The sequence below is a fragment of the Rhinoraja longicauda genome, chromosome 19 (genome assembly GCF_053455715.1).
Source record: "Rhinoraja longicauda isolate Sanriku21f chromosome 19, sRhiLon1.1, whole genome shotgun sequence".
Classification (NCBI taxonomy): domain Eukaryota; kingdom Metazoa; phylum Chordata; class Chondrichthyes; order Rajiformes; family Arhynchobatidae; genus Rhinoraja; species Rhinoraja longicauda.
The window spans coordinates 23622661-23637842 of record NC_135971.1 but is presented as its reverse complement, the minus strand read 5'-3'; the positions used below and the strand labels follow the sequence as shown (position 1 = coordinate 23637842).

General features: G+C 50.9%; 1 protein-coding gene across 3 annotated transcripts in view; it reads left to right on the top strand.

Annotated features, from left to right (window-relative positions):
* Positions 1–2682: 2682 nt before the first annotated feature.
* The window catches only part of LOC144602733 (uncharacterized), a 33090-nt gene continuing 20590 nt past the window's right edge, over positions 2683–15182 (top strand). For 2 of the 3 annotated variants that reach the window (XM_078415870.1, XM_078415872.1), the window contains exons 1-6: positions 2683–2761; positions 5685–5801; positions 7404–7733; positions 10671–10931; positions 11630–11746; positions 14471–14575. In XM_078415870.1, the coding sequence (XP_078271996.1) occupies positions 5702–5801; positions 7404–7733; positions 10671–10931; positions 11630–11746; positions 14471–14575 (913 nt within the window). In that variant the 5' untranslated portion in view covers positions 2683–2761; positions 5685–5701. Of the gene's footprint in view, positions 2762–4270; positions 4545–5684; positions 5802–7403; positions 7734–10670; positions 10932–11629; positions 11747–14470; positions 14576–15182 lie in introns of all 3 variants that reach the window. The other variant, XM_078415871.1, reaches the window with a different exon arrangement.

Sequence of the window (15182 nt, the reverse complement as noted above, 5' to 3'; positions counted from 1 at the left end):
TTTAAAACCTATTTACCCTCAATGCCCTCTGTGGTATTTATGGTTTACCGTAAATAAGGTGGGACTGAATTATTTGGAATGACCTGAAACGTCACCCATTCCTTCTCTCCAGAGATGCTGCCTGTCCTGCTGAGTTACTCCAGCTCTTTGGGTCTATAGCTATAAGGCTCAGTACAGGTATCACTGTACATGAGCACTTAGACACATCTCAGATAAGCAACTCAGATACAGTACAAGTGTACAGCATAGTCATAGAGTCATACTAGACCAAGTGGACCCGTTGGGCCGAAACCTCTCCTGCATTGGTGCAGCACACTCTCCTTGCCCCTTCCTCCTCCCCCTCCCCTCTCCACCCCTTCTCCCCCCCTCCCTCCCCCCTCCCTCTTTCCCTCCCCATCCCCTCTCTCCCACTCCATTTCCCTCAACCTCCCTCCTCCCCTTCTCCCTTCCTGGGAGACAGATTTAAACTTTAAAATGTGAATAACTTAAAATATATAACACCGATTGCAATGAAATGTCTTCCATTAGCACCAAAGGGACGACGGTGAGTAAGGTGGGCCTAAAATTGTCGCACTATCGTGTACCGTTTTGGCTGTAGTTCAGGAACAAACAAACAAACGAGAGTTTTAGTATATAGATAGTCTGGAAACAGGTCCTTCGGCCCAACTCGCCCACACCGGCCAACATGTCCCAGCTACAATAGTCCCACCTGCCAGCGTTTGGCCCACATCCCTCCAAAACTGTCCTTTCCATGTACCTGTCTAACTGTTTATTAAACAATGGGATAGTGCCTGCCTCAACTGCCTCCTCTGGCAGCTCGTTCCTTACACCCACCACCCTTTGTGTGGAATTTAGAAGGATGAGGGGGGATCTTATTGAAACATATAAGACAATTAGGGGATTGGACACATTAGAGGCAGATAACATGTTCCCAATGTTGGGGGAGTCCAGAACAAGGGGCCACAGTTTGAGAATAAGGGGTAGGCCATTTAGAACGGAGATGAGGAAGAACTTTTTCAGTCAGAGGGTGGTGAAGGTGTGGAATTCTCTGCCTCAGAAGGCAGTGGAGGCCAGTTCGTTGGATGCTTTCAAGAGAGAGCTGGATAGAGCTCTTAAGGATAGTGGAGTCAGGGGGTACGGGGAGAAGGCAGGAACGGGGTACTGATTGAGAATGATCGGCCATGATCACATTGAATGGCGGTGCGTACAGGCTCGAAGGGCCGAATGGCCTCCTCCTGCACCTATTGTCTATTGTCTATTGTAAAAGGTTACCCCTCAGATTCCTATAGTTTAGTTTAGTTTAGTTTAGTTTAGTGTAGAGATACAGTGCGGAAACAGGCCCATTGGCTCACTGAGTCCACGACGACCAGCAATAGCATATGTCAGTCCCGCCATCCCGGGAATTAACCTGGTGAGCCGATGCTATTGAGGGAGTGCAGCGTAGGTTCACCAGGTTAATTCCGGGATGGCGGGACGAACATATGGTGAAAGAATGGATCGACTGGGCTTATATGTAAGACCAGTGCCTGTAAACATAAATCCAGTGCTTGTGTTAAATCAAGTTCTTTACCTTCAGTCTGAATAATCACACGTAATACTGGATTAGCACATCAGATTTATTCCATCATGGGGTTCTCCCATGAGAATCTCCAGACACAATACTAGTGTCTGAAAAGATCTCAACTCAGGGGAGGGGAAGAACAACTTTTCCACGATTGTTTACTTTTTTATACAGAAAGGAAAAAGGGGCGTAACAGATAAAATTAAGGACCAATTACAAATCTAATACAATTCCCATGGTTACAGAGAAAACAAAATCATTAAACAGGTCACATGCTCAGAAACCAAACCATTAATATAAGTCACATGCTTTTGGGGAAACACATCAATTTACCTAGAGTGGATTCAAAACTTTTCCTACTTTCACACGCACCCATATAAGGAGTTGTTATTAAGAAAGAAACTTTCTTTATCTCTATAGACGAGCAATCTCGCAGCTGCATGACCTCGCTTTACTGTTTCAATACACAGCACTCACACAGTCAGACAGAGTAGTGGGAGAGGACAAGAGCCCCTATTCTGTATACTCCTTATCATTCGTAAAGGGACAAACACATTCTGTTCCCAAGGATAACATTTCTGCCACAAGCATCCATCTTACTGCTTTCCACTGAAAATAAGCATTCATTTTATATTAGCTAAAACAACAAAATAAACCATCTCAACTACAACAAAATATCAATATCTCTAATTGACTATATCAGCTAATAGCATAGATTCTCATTTGGATATGTTTGTCCAGTGCTTGTTAATGTAAGACCAGTGCCTGTAAATATAAATCCAGTGCTTGTATATGTTTGTCCAGTGCTTGTTAATGTAAGACCAGTGCCTGTAAATATAAATCCAGTGCTTGTTAATTGCAGTCTAGTGCTCATAAATGTAGGTTCAGCAGTGCTTGCACATTGCCTCCTTACTGAATGTGAAGCAAGGAGGTGCCGCAGATGCTGGTTTAAACCGAAGACAGACACACAGACACAAAATGCTGGAGTGTGTCGCGCGTGCACGCGCTTGCGTGCGTGTGTGTGTCGGGGGCGCGCATTTTTGAAGATGGCCGGGGACTTCCCCACTCTCTGTGACTGGGGCGTTGACGGGGCGCACTTCGGGGAAAGCTCGGGAAGGATAGTTGTTTTCAGACCATTGCAACGGAGAAGCGATACCGTGCTGCGGCAGACGCGAACGTGTAGATAAAGAGCTGGTAAATGTAAGTACAGAGCTTGTTAATGTAAGTGCAAAGCTTGTTAATGTAAGTGCAAAGCTTGTTAGTGTAAGTGCAAAGCTTGCTAATGTAAGTACAGAGCTTGTTAATGTAAGTACAGAGCTTGTTAATGTAAGTACAGAGCTTGTTAATGTAAGTACAGAGCTTGTTAATGTAAGTGCAAAGCTTGTTAATGTAAGTGCAAAGCTTGTTAGTGTAAGTGCAAAGCTTGTTAATGTAAGTACAGAGCTTGTTAATGTAAGTACAAAGCTTGTTAATGTAAGTACAGTGCTTGTTAATGTAAGTACAGAGCTTGTTAATGTAAGTGCAGAGCTTTGTCAGATAGACACACCCCCCCATCCCCTCTCTCCCCCCCCCATCCCCTCTCTCCCCCCCATCCCCTCTCTCCCCCCCATCCCCTCTCTCCCCCCCCATCCCCTCTCTCCCCCCCCATCCCCCTCTCTCCCCCCCCATCCCCTCTCTCCCCCCCCATCCCCTCTCCCCCCCCCCCATCCCCTCTCCCCCCCCCCATCCCCTCTCCCCCCCCATCCCCCTCTCCCCCCCCCATCCCCTCTCCCCCCCCCCATCCCCTCTCCCCCCCCCCATCCCCTCTCCCCCCCCCCATCCCCTCTCTCCCCCCATCCCCTCTCTCCCCCCATCCCCTCTCTCCCCCCCATCCCCTCTCTCCCCCCCATCCCCTCTCTCCCCCCCATCCCCTCTCTCCCCCCCATCCCCTCTCTCCCCCATCCCCTCTCTCCCCCCATCCCCTCTCTCCCCCCATCCCCTCTCTCCCCCCCATCCCCTCTCTCCCCCCATCCCCTCTCTCCCCCCCATCCCCTCTCTCCCCCCCATCCCCTCTCTCCCCCCCATCCCCTCTCTCCCCCCATCCCCTCTCTCCCCCATCTCCTCTCTCCCCCCATCTCCTCTCTCCCCCCCATCCCCTCTCTCCCCCCCATCCCCTCTCTCCCCCCATCCCCTCTCTCCCCCCATCCCCTCTCTCCCCCCCATCCCCTCTCTCCCCCCCATCCCCTCTCTCCCCCCCATCCCCTCTCTCCCCCCATCCCCTCTCTCCCCCCCATCCCCTCTCTCCCCATCCACTCTCTCCCCCCATCCACTCTCTCCCCCCATCCACTCTCTCCCCCCATCCACTCTCTCCCCCCATCCACTCTCTCCCCCCATCCCCTCTCTCCCCCCATCCCCTCTCTCCGCCCATCCCCTCTCTCCCCCCATCCATTACCCAATCCACACCCTCCCCCCTTCCCCTACACTCCACCACCCCATCCCCTCCCTCCCCTCCACTGTCGTCCCCCCCCCCATCATCCCCTCTCGCTCGCCCCCTCCCCTTCCACCCACTACATCCCTCCCCTCTACCGTCCCTCCCCTTCTATGCCCTCTCCCCCGCCCCCCTCCCTCCATCCCTCCATCCCTCCCCCCTCTGTCTCCCATCCCCTCCCAATTCAGAAAACCAGTTTCTGTTTCGAAACTCAATCGACCAGCAATCTAACTGGTGCGCAGGAAGGAACTGCAGATGCTGGTTAAAACCGAGGATCGACACAAAATGCTGGAGTAACTCAGCGGGACGGGCAGCGTCTCTGGAGAGAAGGGAATGGGTGACGTTTTGGGTCGAGACCCTTCTTCAGACTGGTCGGAGATAAGGGAAACGAGAGATATAGACGGTGATGTGGAGAGATAAAAAACAATGAATGAAAGACGTGCAAAAAAATAACTACGGTAAAGGAAACGGGCCGTTGTTAGCGTTTTGTTGGGTGAAATCGAGAAGCTGATTAATGTAAGTCTAGTGCTAGTTAATGTAAGTCTAGTGCTTGTTAATGCAAGTCTAGTGCTTGTTAATGCAAGTCTGTGCTTGTTAATGCAAGTCTAGTGCTTGTTAATGTAAGTCTAGTGCTTGTTAATGTAAGTCTAGTGCTTGTTAATGTAAGTCTAGTGCTTGTTAATGTAAGTCTAGTGCTTGTTAATGCAAGTCTAGTGCTTGTTAATGTAAGTCTAGTGCTTGTTAATTTAAGTCTAGTGCTTGTTAATGTAAGTCTAGTGCTTGTTAATGTAAGTCTAGTGCTTGTTAATGTAAGTCTAGTGCTAGTTAATGTAAGTCTAGTGCTTGTTAATGCAAGTCTAGTGCTTGTTAATGTACGTCCGGCCGAGTTACTGGATGTGTAAGAAGGAACTTCAGATGCTGGTTTACACCGAAGATAGACACAAAATGCTGGAGTCACTCAGCGGGACGGGCAGCATCTCTGGAGAGAAGGAATGGGTGACGTTTCGGGTGGGGTACGCAGCCGTTGCATTTGCAGCTCCCTGTGTCCCTGCATTAAAGGTACATTGCGGTAGAGTTGCCGCCCCACAGCGCCGGAGACCCGGGTTCCATCCCGACCACGGGTGCTGTCCGCACGGAGTTTGTACGTTCTCCCCGTGACCCGCGTGGGTTTCCTCCGGGCGCTCCGGTTTCCTCCCACACTCCAAAGACGTGCGGGACTGCAGGTTAATCGGCTTCGGTAATATTGTAAAATGTCCCTGGTGTGTGTGTGTGTAGGATAGTGTTGGTGTGCGGGGATCGCTGGTCGGCACGGACTCGATGGGCCGAAGGGCCTGTTTCCGCGCTGGAGGAAAGACACAAAGTGCTGGAGTAACTCAGCGGGTCAGGCAGTGGATACCAGCAGTTCACCCCCCCACTCCCTGCCTTCAGTCTGAAGAAGGGTCCCCACCCCAAAACCTCACCTACCCACCTTCTCCAGAGATGCTGCCCGAGCCGCCGAGTTACTCCAGCACTTTGTCTCCTTTTTGTTGTATTATACAACATCTGCAGTTCCTTTGTTTCCAGATTCTGAACTGGGCTCTCCCTCTCTTTCTCTTTTTCTCTTTCTCTCTTTCTCTCTGCTCTTTAACATGCCCTGACTTGCCATTTTACCCACAGCGTCTGGAACTCAGCTGATGTGGAACCTGTCTCTACCTCTGTTGCTCCTCTCCAAAGGCAGAATGTACCTGGCTGTTCAACTGGTGTTTGTACTGTTCGTCCCCACTAAAATCACACGTAAGTACTACTTCCCCCCCTCCCCTCCTTCCCGCGTGTTGTAATCTTAGCCTCGAAATTCCTCTCCTCGACTATTCCTTTAGTTTAGAGACACAGCACAGAAACAGGCCCTTCGAGCCCACTGAGTCCGCGCCGACCAGCTAACACTGCCCTACACACACTAGGGACTATTTACAATTACACCAAGCCAAGTTACCTACAAACCTGCACGTCTTTGGAGCGTGGGAAGGAACCGAAGATCTCGGAGACAGCCCACGCAGAGCACGGGGAGAACGTACAAACTCCGTACGGGCAGCGCCCGCGGTCGGGGTGGAACCCGGGTCTCCGGCGCTGTGAGGCGGCAACTTTAGCGCTGTGCCCAGGTGCAACTTAACCAGAGTAGTCCAGAGTAGACTCGCCATCCTGTGCTGGAGTTACAGAGCGGGTCAGGCAGCATCTCCGGAGAATGTGGACCGGTGACGTCTCCAGACAGAGCCCTTCTTCAGTATCCCGACCCGAAACATCACTCGAGTTTGAGTTTAGTTCATTGTCACGTGTTACCGAGGTACAGTGAAGAGCTTTTTCGTCACGTGCTAACCAGTCAGCGGAAAGACAATACACGATTACAATCGAGCCGTTTACAGTTTTTACCGATACATGGTAAAGGGAATAAGGTTTAGTGCGAGGTAAAGCCAGCAAAGTCCGATCAAGGATAGTCCGAGGGTCTCGTATGAGGTGGATAGTAGTTCAGGACTGCTCTCTGGTTGTGGCTGGGAATGGGGGGACCGCCGTGAGGGGAGGGCGAGGAGCAATGGGGACCCAGCATGGGAGGGGGGCGGTGGTGCGGAATTTTAAACTTTGTCACTGCCCTTTATATGGTGACCATTGGCATACCTCGGTTATGCCAGTAGATTTCACTGAGACTGGTAACATGGGACAATAAGGTATTCCACTCCATTGAGGGGGGGGGGGGAACAAATGAGGACCTGGCGCGGGAGTGGGGGGGAATTTGTAACTTTGTCAGCGCCCTTTACGTGGCGACTATTGGCATACCTCGGTTATGTCAGCAAAGAATGTCACCGTAACTTGTCATGCGGGACAATGAGGCATTCCATTCCATTCTATCCGCAGTTTGCACACAATAGGCAATAGGTGCAGGAGGAGGCCATTCGGCCCTTCGAGCCAGCACCGCCATTCACTGTGATCATGGCTGATCAATCACAATCAGTACCCCGTTCCTGCCTTCTCCCCTGACTCTGCTATCCTTAAGAGCTCTATCTAGCTCTCTCTTGAAAGCATCCTGAGAATCGGCCTCCACTGCCTTCTCACCACAGATTCACAACTCTGGGTGAAAGAGTTTTTCCTCATCTCCGTCCTAAATGGCCGACCCCTTATTCTTAAACTGTGTGGCCCCTGGTTCTGGACTCCCCCAACATTGGGAACATGTCTCCTGCCTCTAGCGTGTCCAATCCCTTAATAGTCTTATATGTTTCTATAAGACCCGCTCTCATCCTTCTAAATTCCAGTGAACACAAGCCCTGTCGCCCCATCCTTTCACCATACGACAGTCCCGCCATCCTGGGAATTAACCTGGTCGTTTTTCCCCCTTGTTTTTTCTCACAGGGGGAGTTGACACCGAGATTTCTTCGGTCGACGGGGGCTCGGTGATGTTTCCCGGTGTGGCCGCCGATCAGCACGGCGGCGTGAAGGTTTTCCAGTGGAAGAAGGCCGGCGGGGCGGCGGGGAAGGGAAGCCCAGCGAAGGCCATGCTGCAGTTCCACTCGGGGTCGCGGGGAGCAGCCGTGGTCCGGAGTTACAGGGGACGGGTCACTTTCTTCCCGCGCAACGGGTCGATGGCCTTCCTGAACGTCACGCGACGAGACGCCGGACTCTACCTACTCTACGTCAACCTGCAGCGGGATGCCGTCCAATCCGTGAGGCTGTTGGTCATGGGTACGTTGGCCCTGTCGTTCCACTGACCGCCATTTTGAGTGTCGTGTTCAGTTCTGGCCACCTGGTCCTTGGCTCTTGGTCCTCCAAAATATTCCAAGTGGAATTCAAACTGGAGGTTTAGGGTTAGGAAAGATGTGGCCACGGTGGCGCAGCGGTAGAGTTGCTGCCTCACGGCGCCCGAGACCCGGGTTCCATCCCGACTACATGTGCTGTCTGTATGGAGCCTGTTCCCCCGTGACCTGCGTGGGTTTTCTCCCAGATCTTCGCTTTCCTCCCACGCTCCAAAGACGTGCAGGTTGTAGGTTAATTGGCTTGGTAAATGTTTTTTAAAAATTGTCCCTAGTGTGTGTAGGATAGTGTTAGTGTGTGGGGATCGCTGGTCGGCGCGGACCCGGTGGGCCGAAGGGCCTGTTTCCGTGCCCTATCTCTAAATTAAACTAAAAGATATATTTTCAAGCTTGAAAGGGTTCAGAGAAGATTCACGAGGATGTTGCCAGGACTGGAGGGTGTGAGGTACAGGGAGAGGTTGAGCAGGCTGGGTCTCTATTCCATGGAGCGCAGGAGGATGAGGGGTGATCTTATAGAGGTGTACAAAATCACAAGGGGAATAGACCGGGCAGAGTAGGAGCTGAGTCAGTTTAGAGATAGTCTTTGTGTTGTGACCTTGGCCTCGAAAAATCCCCTTCTGTGATTCCTCCTGCTTTAGTTTAGTTTAGAGATACAGCACGGAAACAGGCCCTTCGGCCCACCGAGTCCTCTCCGACCAGCGATCCCTGCACACTAACACTATCCTACACCCACTAGAGACAATTTACATTTATGACCCAAAGTCAATTCGCCCACAAACCGTTTCCTCCAAGTACTCCAGATTCATCTCATACTCCAAAGATGTGCAGGTTTGTAGGTTAATTGGCTTTGGTACAAATGTAAAATTGTCCCTAGCGTGTGCAGGGTAGTGTTAGTGTGCGGGGATCGCTGGTCGGCACGGACTCGGTGGGCCGAAGGGTCTGTTTCCGTGCTGTATCTCTAAACTAAACCGAACTAAACACATTAGGGGTAATTTACAGAGGGGCCGATTAACCTCCAAACCTGCATGTCTTTGGGATGTGGGAGAAAACCGGAGCATCCGGAGGAAACCCACACGGTCACAGGGAGAACGTGCATACTCCACACACACACACACACACACACACACACACACACACACACACACACACACACAGACACACGCACAATCAGAGACACACACACACACACACACACACACACACACACGCACGCACAATCAGAGACACAGACACACACACACACAATCAGACACACGCACAATCAGAGACACACACACACACACAATCAGAGACACACACACACAGAGACACACACACACAGAGACAGACACACACAGAGACAGACACACACACACACACACACACACACACACACAGACACACAGACCGACACACACACCAACACAGACACACACAGATACACACACGCACTGAGGTCAGGATGGAAGCCGGGTCTCTGGCGCTGTGATGCAGCGGCTCTACCCGCTGCGCCTCCGTGCTAACCTTAACGCACAGCTCCAATTAACATTCAGTTCCAATCTTCGTTCATGATAAATTCATGATTCCCAATTGAAATTTGAGTGGTGTGTAAAAAAAAGTTTAAGAGATGTTTCCAAACAAAATCGTTGGAAACTCCCCAAACCTCTGTGCCTGGAAATTCCAAGTGTTAAGTTTCCCAGAAGAGACTGATCAGGTAAATTCCAGGAATTAATACTGACGTAGACACAAAATGCTGGAGTAACTCAGTGGGCAGGCTGCATCTCTGGAGAAAAGGGATGGGTGACGTTTCAGGCCGAGACCCTTCCTCAGACTGATGTCAGGGGCAAGGGAACCGAGAGTTATAGACGGTGATGTGGAGAGATAAAGAACAATGAATGAAAGACGTGCAAAAAAGTAACGGTGATAAAGGAAACAGGTCATTGTTAGCTGTGTGCTGGGTAAGAACGAGAAGCTGGTGCGACTTGGGTGGGGGAGGGGTGGAGAGGGAGGGAATGCCTCTATAAGATCGCCCCTCATCCTCCCGCATCAGGGGTGGTGCAGTGGTAGAGTTGCTGCCTTATAATGCTTGCAGCACCAGAGTCCCGGGTTCGATCCCAACTATGGGCGCTGCCTGTACGGAGATTGCACGTTCTTCCTGTGATTTTCTCTGAGATCTTCGGTTCCCCCCCCTGCTCCAAAGACGTTGTAGGTTAATTGGCTTGGTTTGTAGGTTAATTGGCTTGGTATCGGTGTAAATTGTCCCTAGTGTGTGTAGGATAGTGTTAATGTGCGGGGATCGCTGGTTGGCGTGGACTCGGTGGGCCGAAGAGCCTGTTTCCGCGCTGTACCTTTAAACTAAACTAAAAGGTATGGTGCAAGTGTGTGTGTAAGTTTTACATGCGTGTTTGCACATGCTGCCTGTGTGCCACAAGTTGGATCCATTTGTCTTGTCATTTTTCTTGGCACAGGCATTGTGTGCCGTAGGTCCTGTTCTACTGCTTTAGTTTGCTTTAGAGGTACAGCGCGGAAACAGGCCCTTCAGCCCAACGAGTCCGTGCCGACCAGCGATCCCCGCACACTAACACTATCCAACACACGCTAACGATAATTTACAATCTTTACCACAACGTGGTAGTTTTGGTTTCGCCTTTGGTTTAAACCAGCATCTGCAGTTCCTTCCTGCAAACTCCGAATAATCTAGTGGCTCATTTGTCATAAGGTCATGTCATAAGGAATAGGAGCAGAATTAGGCCATTCGGCCCATCAAGTCCACTCCGCCATCAAGTCCACTTCCTAAGATTGCTCGCAATGTTCCAAATGCAGCCTGACCAAATGCGCCTCAGCGTCACAGAGCTACTTTTGTACACATGTCCATCTGTTCCCCCATCAGACAGGCTGAGCGAGGTGTCGCTGTGGAGTAACTCCAGCTCGCTGGGTTCTACAGTCCAGCTCAACTGTGCCGTGACTGGGACTCCTCGCCAGTACCAGTGGCGGAAGGACGGCCGGCCCGTTTCCCGACACCACCGGCTCTTGAACGGGAACGCGAGCCTGGTCATCCCGAGGGCTTCCAGAGTCGACTGTGGGACGTACACCTGCATCGTCAGCAATCCCGTCAGCTTCGCCCGGGAAAACCTCACCCTGACTCTCTACGGTGAGTTTGATTTTGTTTTCAGTTTGGAGATGCAGCGGGGAAACGGGCCCCGCGTTGTGGCTCCAGGCCCTTCTTCAGGCAGTCTCGACCCCGAAACATCGCCCGTTCCTTCTCTCCAGAGACGCTGCCTGACCCGCTGAGTTACTCCGGCTTTTTGTGTGTAAACCGTTGAGTTACTCTGGCTTTTTGTGTATACCACTGAGTTACTCCGGCTTTTTGTGTGTACCACTGAGTTACTCTGGCTTTTTGTGTGTACCACTGAGTTACTCTGGCTTTTTGTGTGTACCGTTGAGTTACTCTGGCTTTTTGTGTATACCGCTGAGTTACTCCGGCTTTTTGTGTATACCGCTGAGTTACTCTGGCTTTTTGTGTGTACCGCTGAGTTACTCCGGCTTTTTGTGTGTACCGCTGAGTTACTCCGGCTTTTTGTGTATACCGCTGAGTTACTCCGGCTTTTTGTGTGTACCGCTGAGTTACTCTGGCTTTTTGTGACCATCTTTGGTTTCAACCAGCATCTGCAGTTCCTTCCCACACAGGTTTATCGGCTAATTGGTTTGGTAAAAATTGTAAGTTGCCCCCAAGTGTGTGTTGGACAGTGTGATTGTGCGGGGATCGCTGGTCGGTGCGGACTCGGTGGGCCGAGGGGCCTGTTTCCGCGCTGAATCTCTAAACCAAACTAAACTTTTTTTAAATTCCAGGTGTTCCCGCTGAGCAGATTGTGGCCATGATGGTTTGGGCATCGGGACTCTTGTATTCCAGTTTGTCTCTCATTGGCTCGACGTTTTTACGTGTCTATAAGCACGCGTCAACAACGGGTAGGTGTTGATGTTTAAATCTATCTATATACTAAAACTCTCGTTTATTTGTTTGTTTGTTCCTGAACTACAGCCAAAACGGTACACGATAGCGCGACAAGTTTCGGCCCACCTTACTCACCGTCGTCCCTTTGGTGCTAATGGAAGAAGTTTCATTGAAATCGGTGTTATATTTTTAAAGTCATTCACATTTTAAAGTTTAAATCTATCTCCTAGGGAGGGAGGGGGGAGGGAAGGGGGTGGAGGGAAGGAGGATAAGGGGGTTGAGGGAGGGGGGAGGGGAGAAGGGGGAGATGGGGAGAGGGGAGGGATGGAGGGGGGGATGGGAGGGGGAGTTGGGGAGGAGAGGGTGCTGCACCAATGCAGGAGATTTGGGCACAATGGGTCCACTTGGTCTAGTTAGACATAAAATGTAAGCACACAGGTAACCCTTCAAACTTCATCTCGTGTTCACATGTCAGAGGAGCAGAATTGGACCATTCGGCTCATCAAGTCCACTCCGCCATTCAATCATGGCTGATGTATCTCTCCCTCCGAACCCCATTCTCCTGCCTTCTCCCCGTAACCCCTGACACCCGCACTAATCAAGAATCTGCCAATCTCCGCCTTAAGAATATCCACTGACTTGGCCTCCACAGCTGTCTGTGGCGATGAATCCCACAGATTCGCCACCCTCTGGCTAAGGAAATTCCTCCTCATCTCCATTCTAAAGGTACGGCCCTTTTCCCAAAAAACTAAAACTAATTCAGTGCAAAATCCCAAATTGTTAAGGTGGATTCTTGAATGCTATGGATGCCAATGGTTATGGGGAGAAGGCAGGAGAATGGGGTTGCAAGGGAAAGATAGATCAGCCATGATTGAATGAAGTTAGAGAAATCAGTATTCATTCTGTTGGGTTGTTTCGCTTGGGCAGCTTACATCCCAGAGGTAGGAATATTGATTTCTCTAACTTCAAGTAACCCCGGCATTCCCTTCTCTCTCCATCCCTCCCCCACCCAAGTCACACCAGCTTCTCGTTCTCGCCTAGCACACAGCTAACAATGGCCTGTTGCCTTTATCATTGTTACTTTTTTGTGTATCTTTCATTAATTTGTTCTGTATCTCTCCACATCATCGTCTATGTCTCTCGTTTCCCTCTCCCGCGACTTTCAGACTGAAGAAGGGTCTCGACTCGAAACATCACCCATTCCTTAGCTGGGTGGTAGTGTGAACTGTGAGGAAGATGCTATGAGGTTGCAGGGTGACTTGGACAGGTTGCGCCCAGGTTAGTGGGCGGATGCATGGCAGATGCAGTTTAATGTGGATAAGTGTGAGGTTATCCACTTTGGTGGTAAGATTAGGAAGGCAGATTATTATCTGAATGGTGTCAAGTTAGGAAAAGGGGACGTACAACGATATCTGGGTGTCCTAGTGCATCAGTCACTGAAAGGAAGCATGCAGGTACAGCAGGCAGTGAAGGAAGCCAATGGAATGTTGGCCTTCATAACAAGAGGAGTTGAGTATAGGAGCAAAGAGGTCCTTCTGCAGTTGTACAGGGCCCTAGTGAGACCGCACCTGGAGTACTGTGTGCAGTTTTGTTCTCCAAATTTGAGGAAGGATATCTTGCTATTGAGGGCGTGCAGCGTAGATTTACTAGGTTAATTCCCGGAATGGCGGGACTGTCATATGTTGAAAGACTGGAGCGACTAGGCTTGTATACACTGGAATTTAGAAGGATGAGAGGAGATCTTATCGAAACGTATAAGATTATTAAGGGGTTGGAAACGTTAGAGGCAGGAAACATGTCCCCAATGTTGGGGGAGTCCAGAACATGGGGCCACACAGTTTAAGAATAAGGGGTCGGCCATTTAGAATGGAGATGAGGAAAAACTTTTTCAGTCAGAGAGTTGTGAATCTGTGGAATTCTCTGCCTCAGAAGGCAGTGGAGGCCAATTCTCTGAATGCATTCAAGAGAGAGCTACATAGAGCTCTTAAGGATAGCGGAGTCAGGGGGTATGGGGAGAGGGCAGGAACGGGGTACTGATTGTGAATGATCAGCCATGATCACATTGAATGGCGGTGCTGGCTCGAAGGGCCGAGTGGCCTCCTCCTGCACCTATTGTCTATTGTCTCTCCAGAGATGCTGCCTGTCCCACTGAGTACCTCCAGCATTTTGTGTCTGTCTTCGGCGTAAACCAGCATCTGCAGTTCCTTACTACGCACCAAAACATTACCTATTCATAGAGTCAGTCGTACAGCGTGGAAACAGGCCCTTCAGTCCAACTTGCCCACACCGGCCAACATGTCCCAGCTACACGAGTCCCACCTGTTCCAGGGGACACACAGTCTAAGAATAAAGGGGAGGCCATTTACTACCCAGAGAGTTGTGAATTTGTGGAATTCTCTGCCACAGAGGGCAGTGGAGGCCAATTCATTGGATGAATTGAAAAGAGAGTTAGATAGAGCTCTAGGGGCTAGTGGAATCAAGGGATATGGGGAGAAGGCAGGCACGGGTTACTGATTGTGGACGATCAGCCATGATCACAATGAATGGCAGTGCTGGCTCGAAGGGCCAAATGGCCTCCTCCTGCACCTATTTTCTATGTTTCTATGTATCTGGTGAACTGCGTCTTGCCTGTAACATGGGTTCCTCTGGATCCACTGCTCCGTCTCTTGTGCATCAGTTATCCACAGGGTAAGGTGGATTCTGAGACTGTTTTAACTCTCTTGTTGATTTCTCTGTAGAGTCCCGGAGGATATTATTTTACCTCTTGACATGGCTCTCCGGTTGGAACACACCATCCCTTGTTATCGTGCACATTGCAGTCATTTCCTGGGTCGTTCTTAAAGGTGGGCGCACAAATAATCTTTTATTTACGAGAAACTGATCACCTCGGACGTACTGCCTTTTGTCGGCTAATTGTCTTTGGCAACATTGCAAATTAGTTTAGTTTAATTTAGAGAACAGGCCCTTTGGTCCTCGATTCCCCCCACTCTGGGCTAGAGACTCTGTGCGTAGGGGTGCCAACTATCTCACTCCCAAATAAGGGACAAGGTGACGTCACCGCCCCCGCGCCCTACGTGACCTCACCTAGCCAGCGGCCACATGCTCCCGCTCCACCAATGGCAGCCACCGGGAGGTGGGTTGCTATGCAACCTCTGTTAGGCGGCGCCCGGGCCTCCGGATCTACATTGTCTGGACCTACAGCGGCCCCCGGGCCTACGCTGTCCGGGCCTACAGCGGCCCCCGGGGCTACGCTGTCTGGGCCTACAGCGGCCCCCGGGCCTACACTGTCCGGGCCTACAGCGGCCCCTGGGCCTACATTGTCTGGGCCTACAGCAGTCCCCGGGCCTACACTGTCTGGGCCTATAGCGGCCCCTGGGCCCACGCTGTCCGGGCCTACAGCGGACCCTGGGCCTACACTGTCTGGGCCTACAACGGCCCTCGCGCCTACAG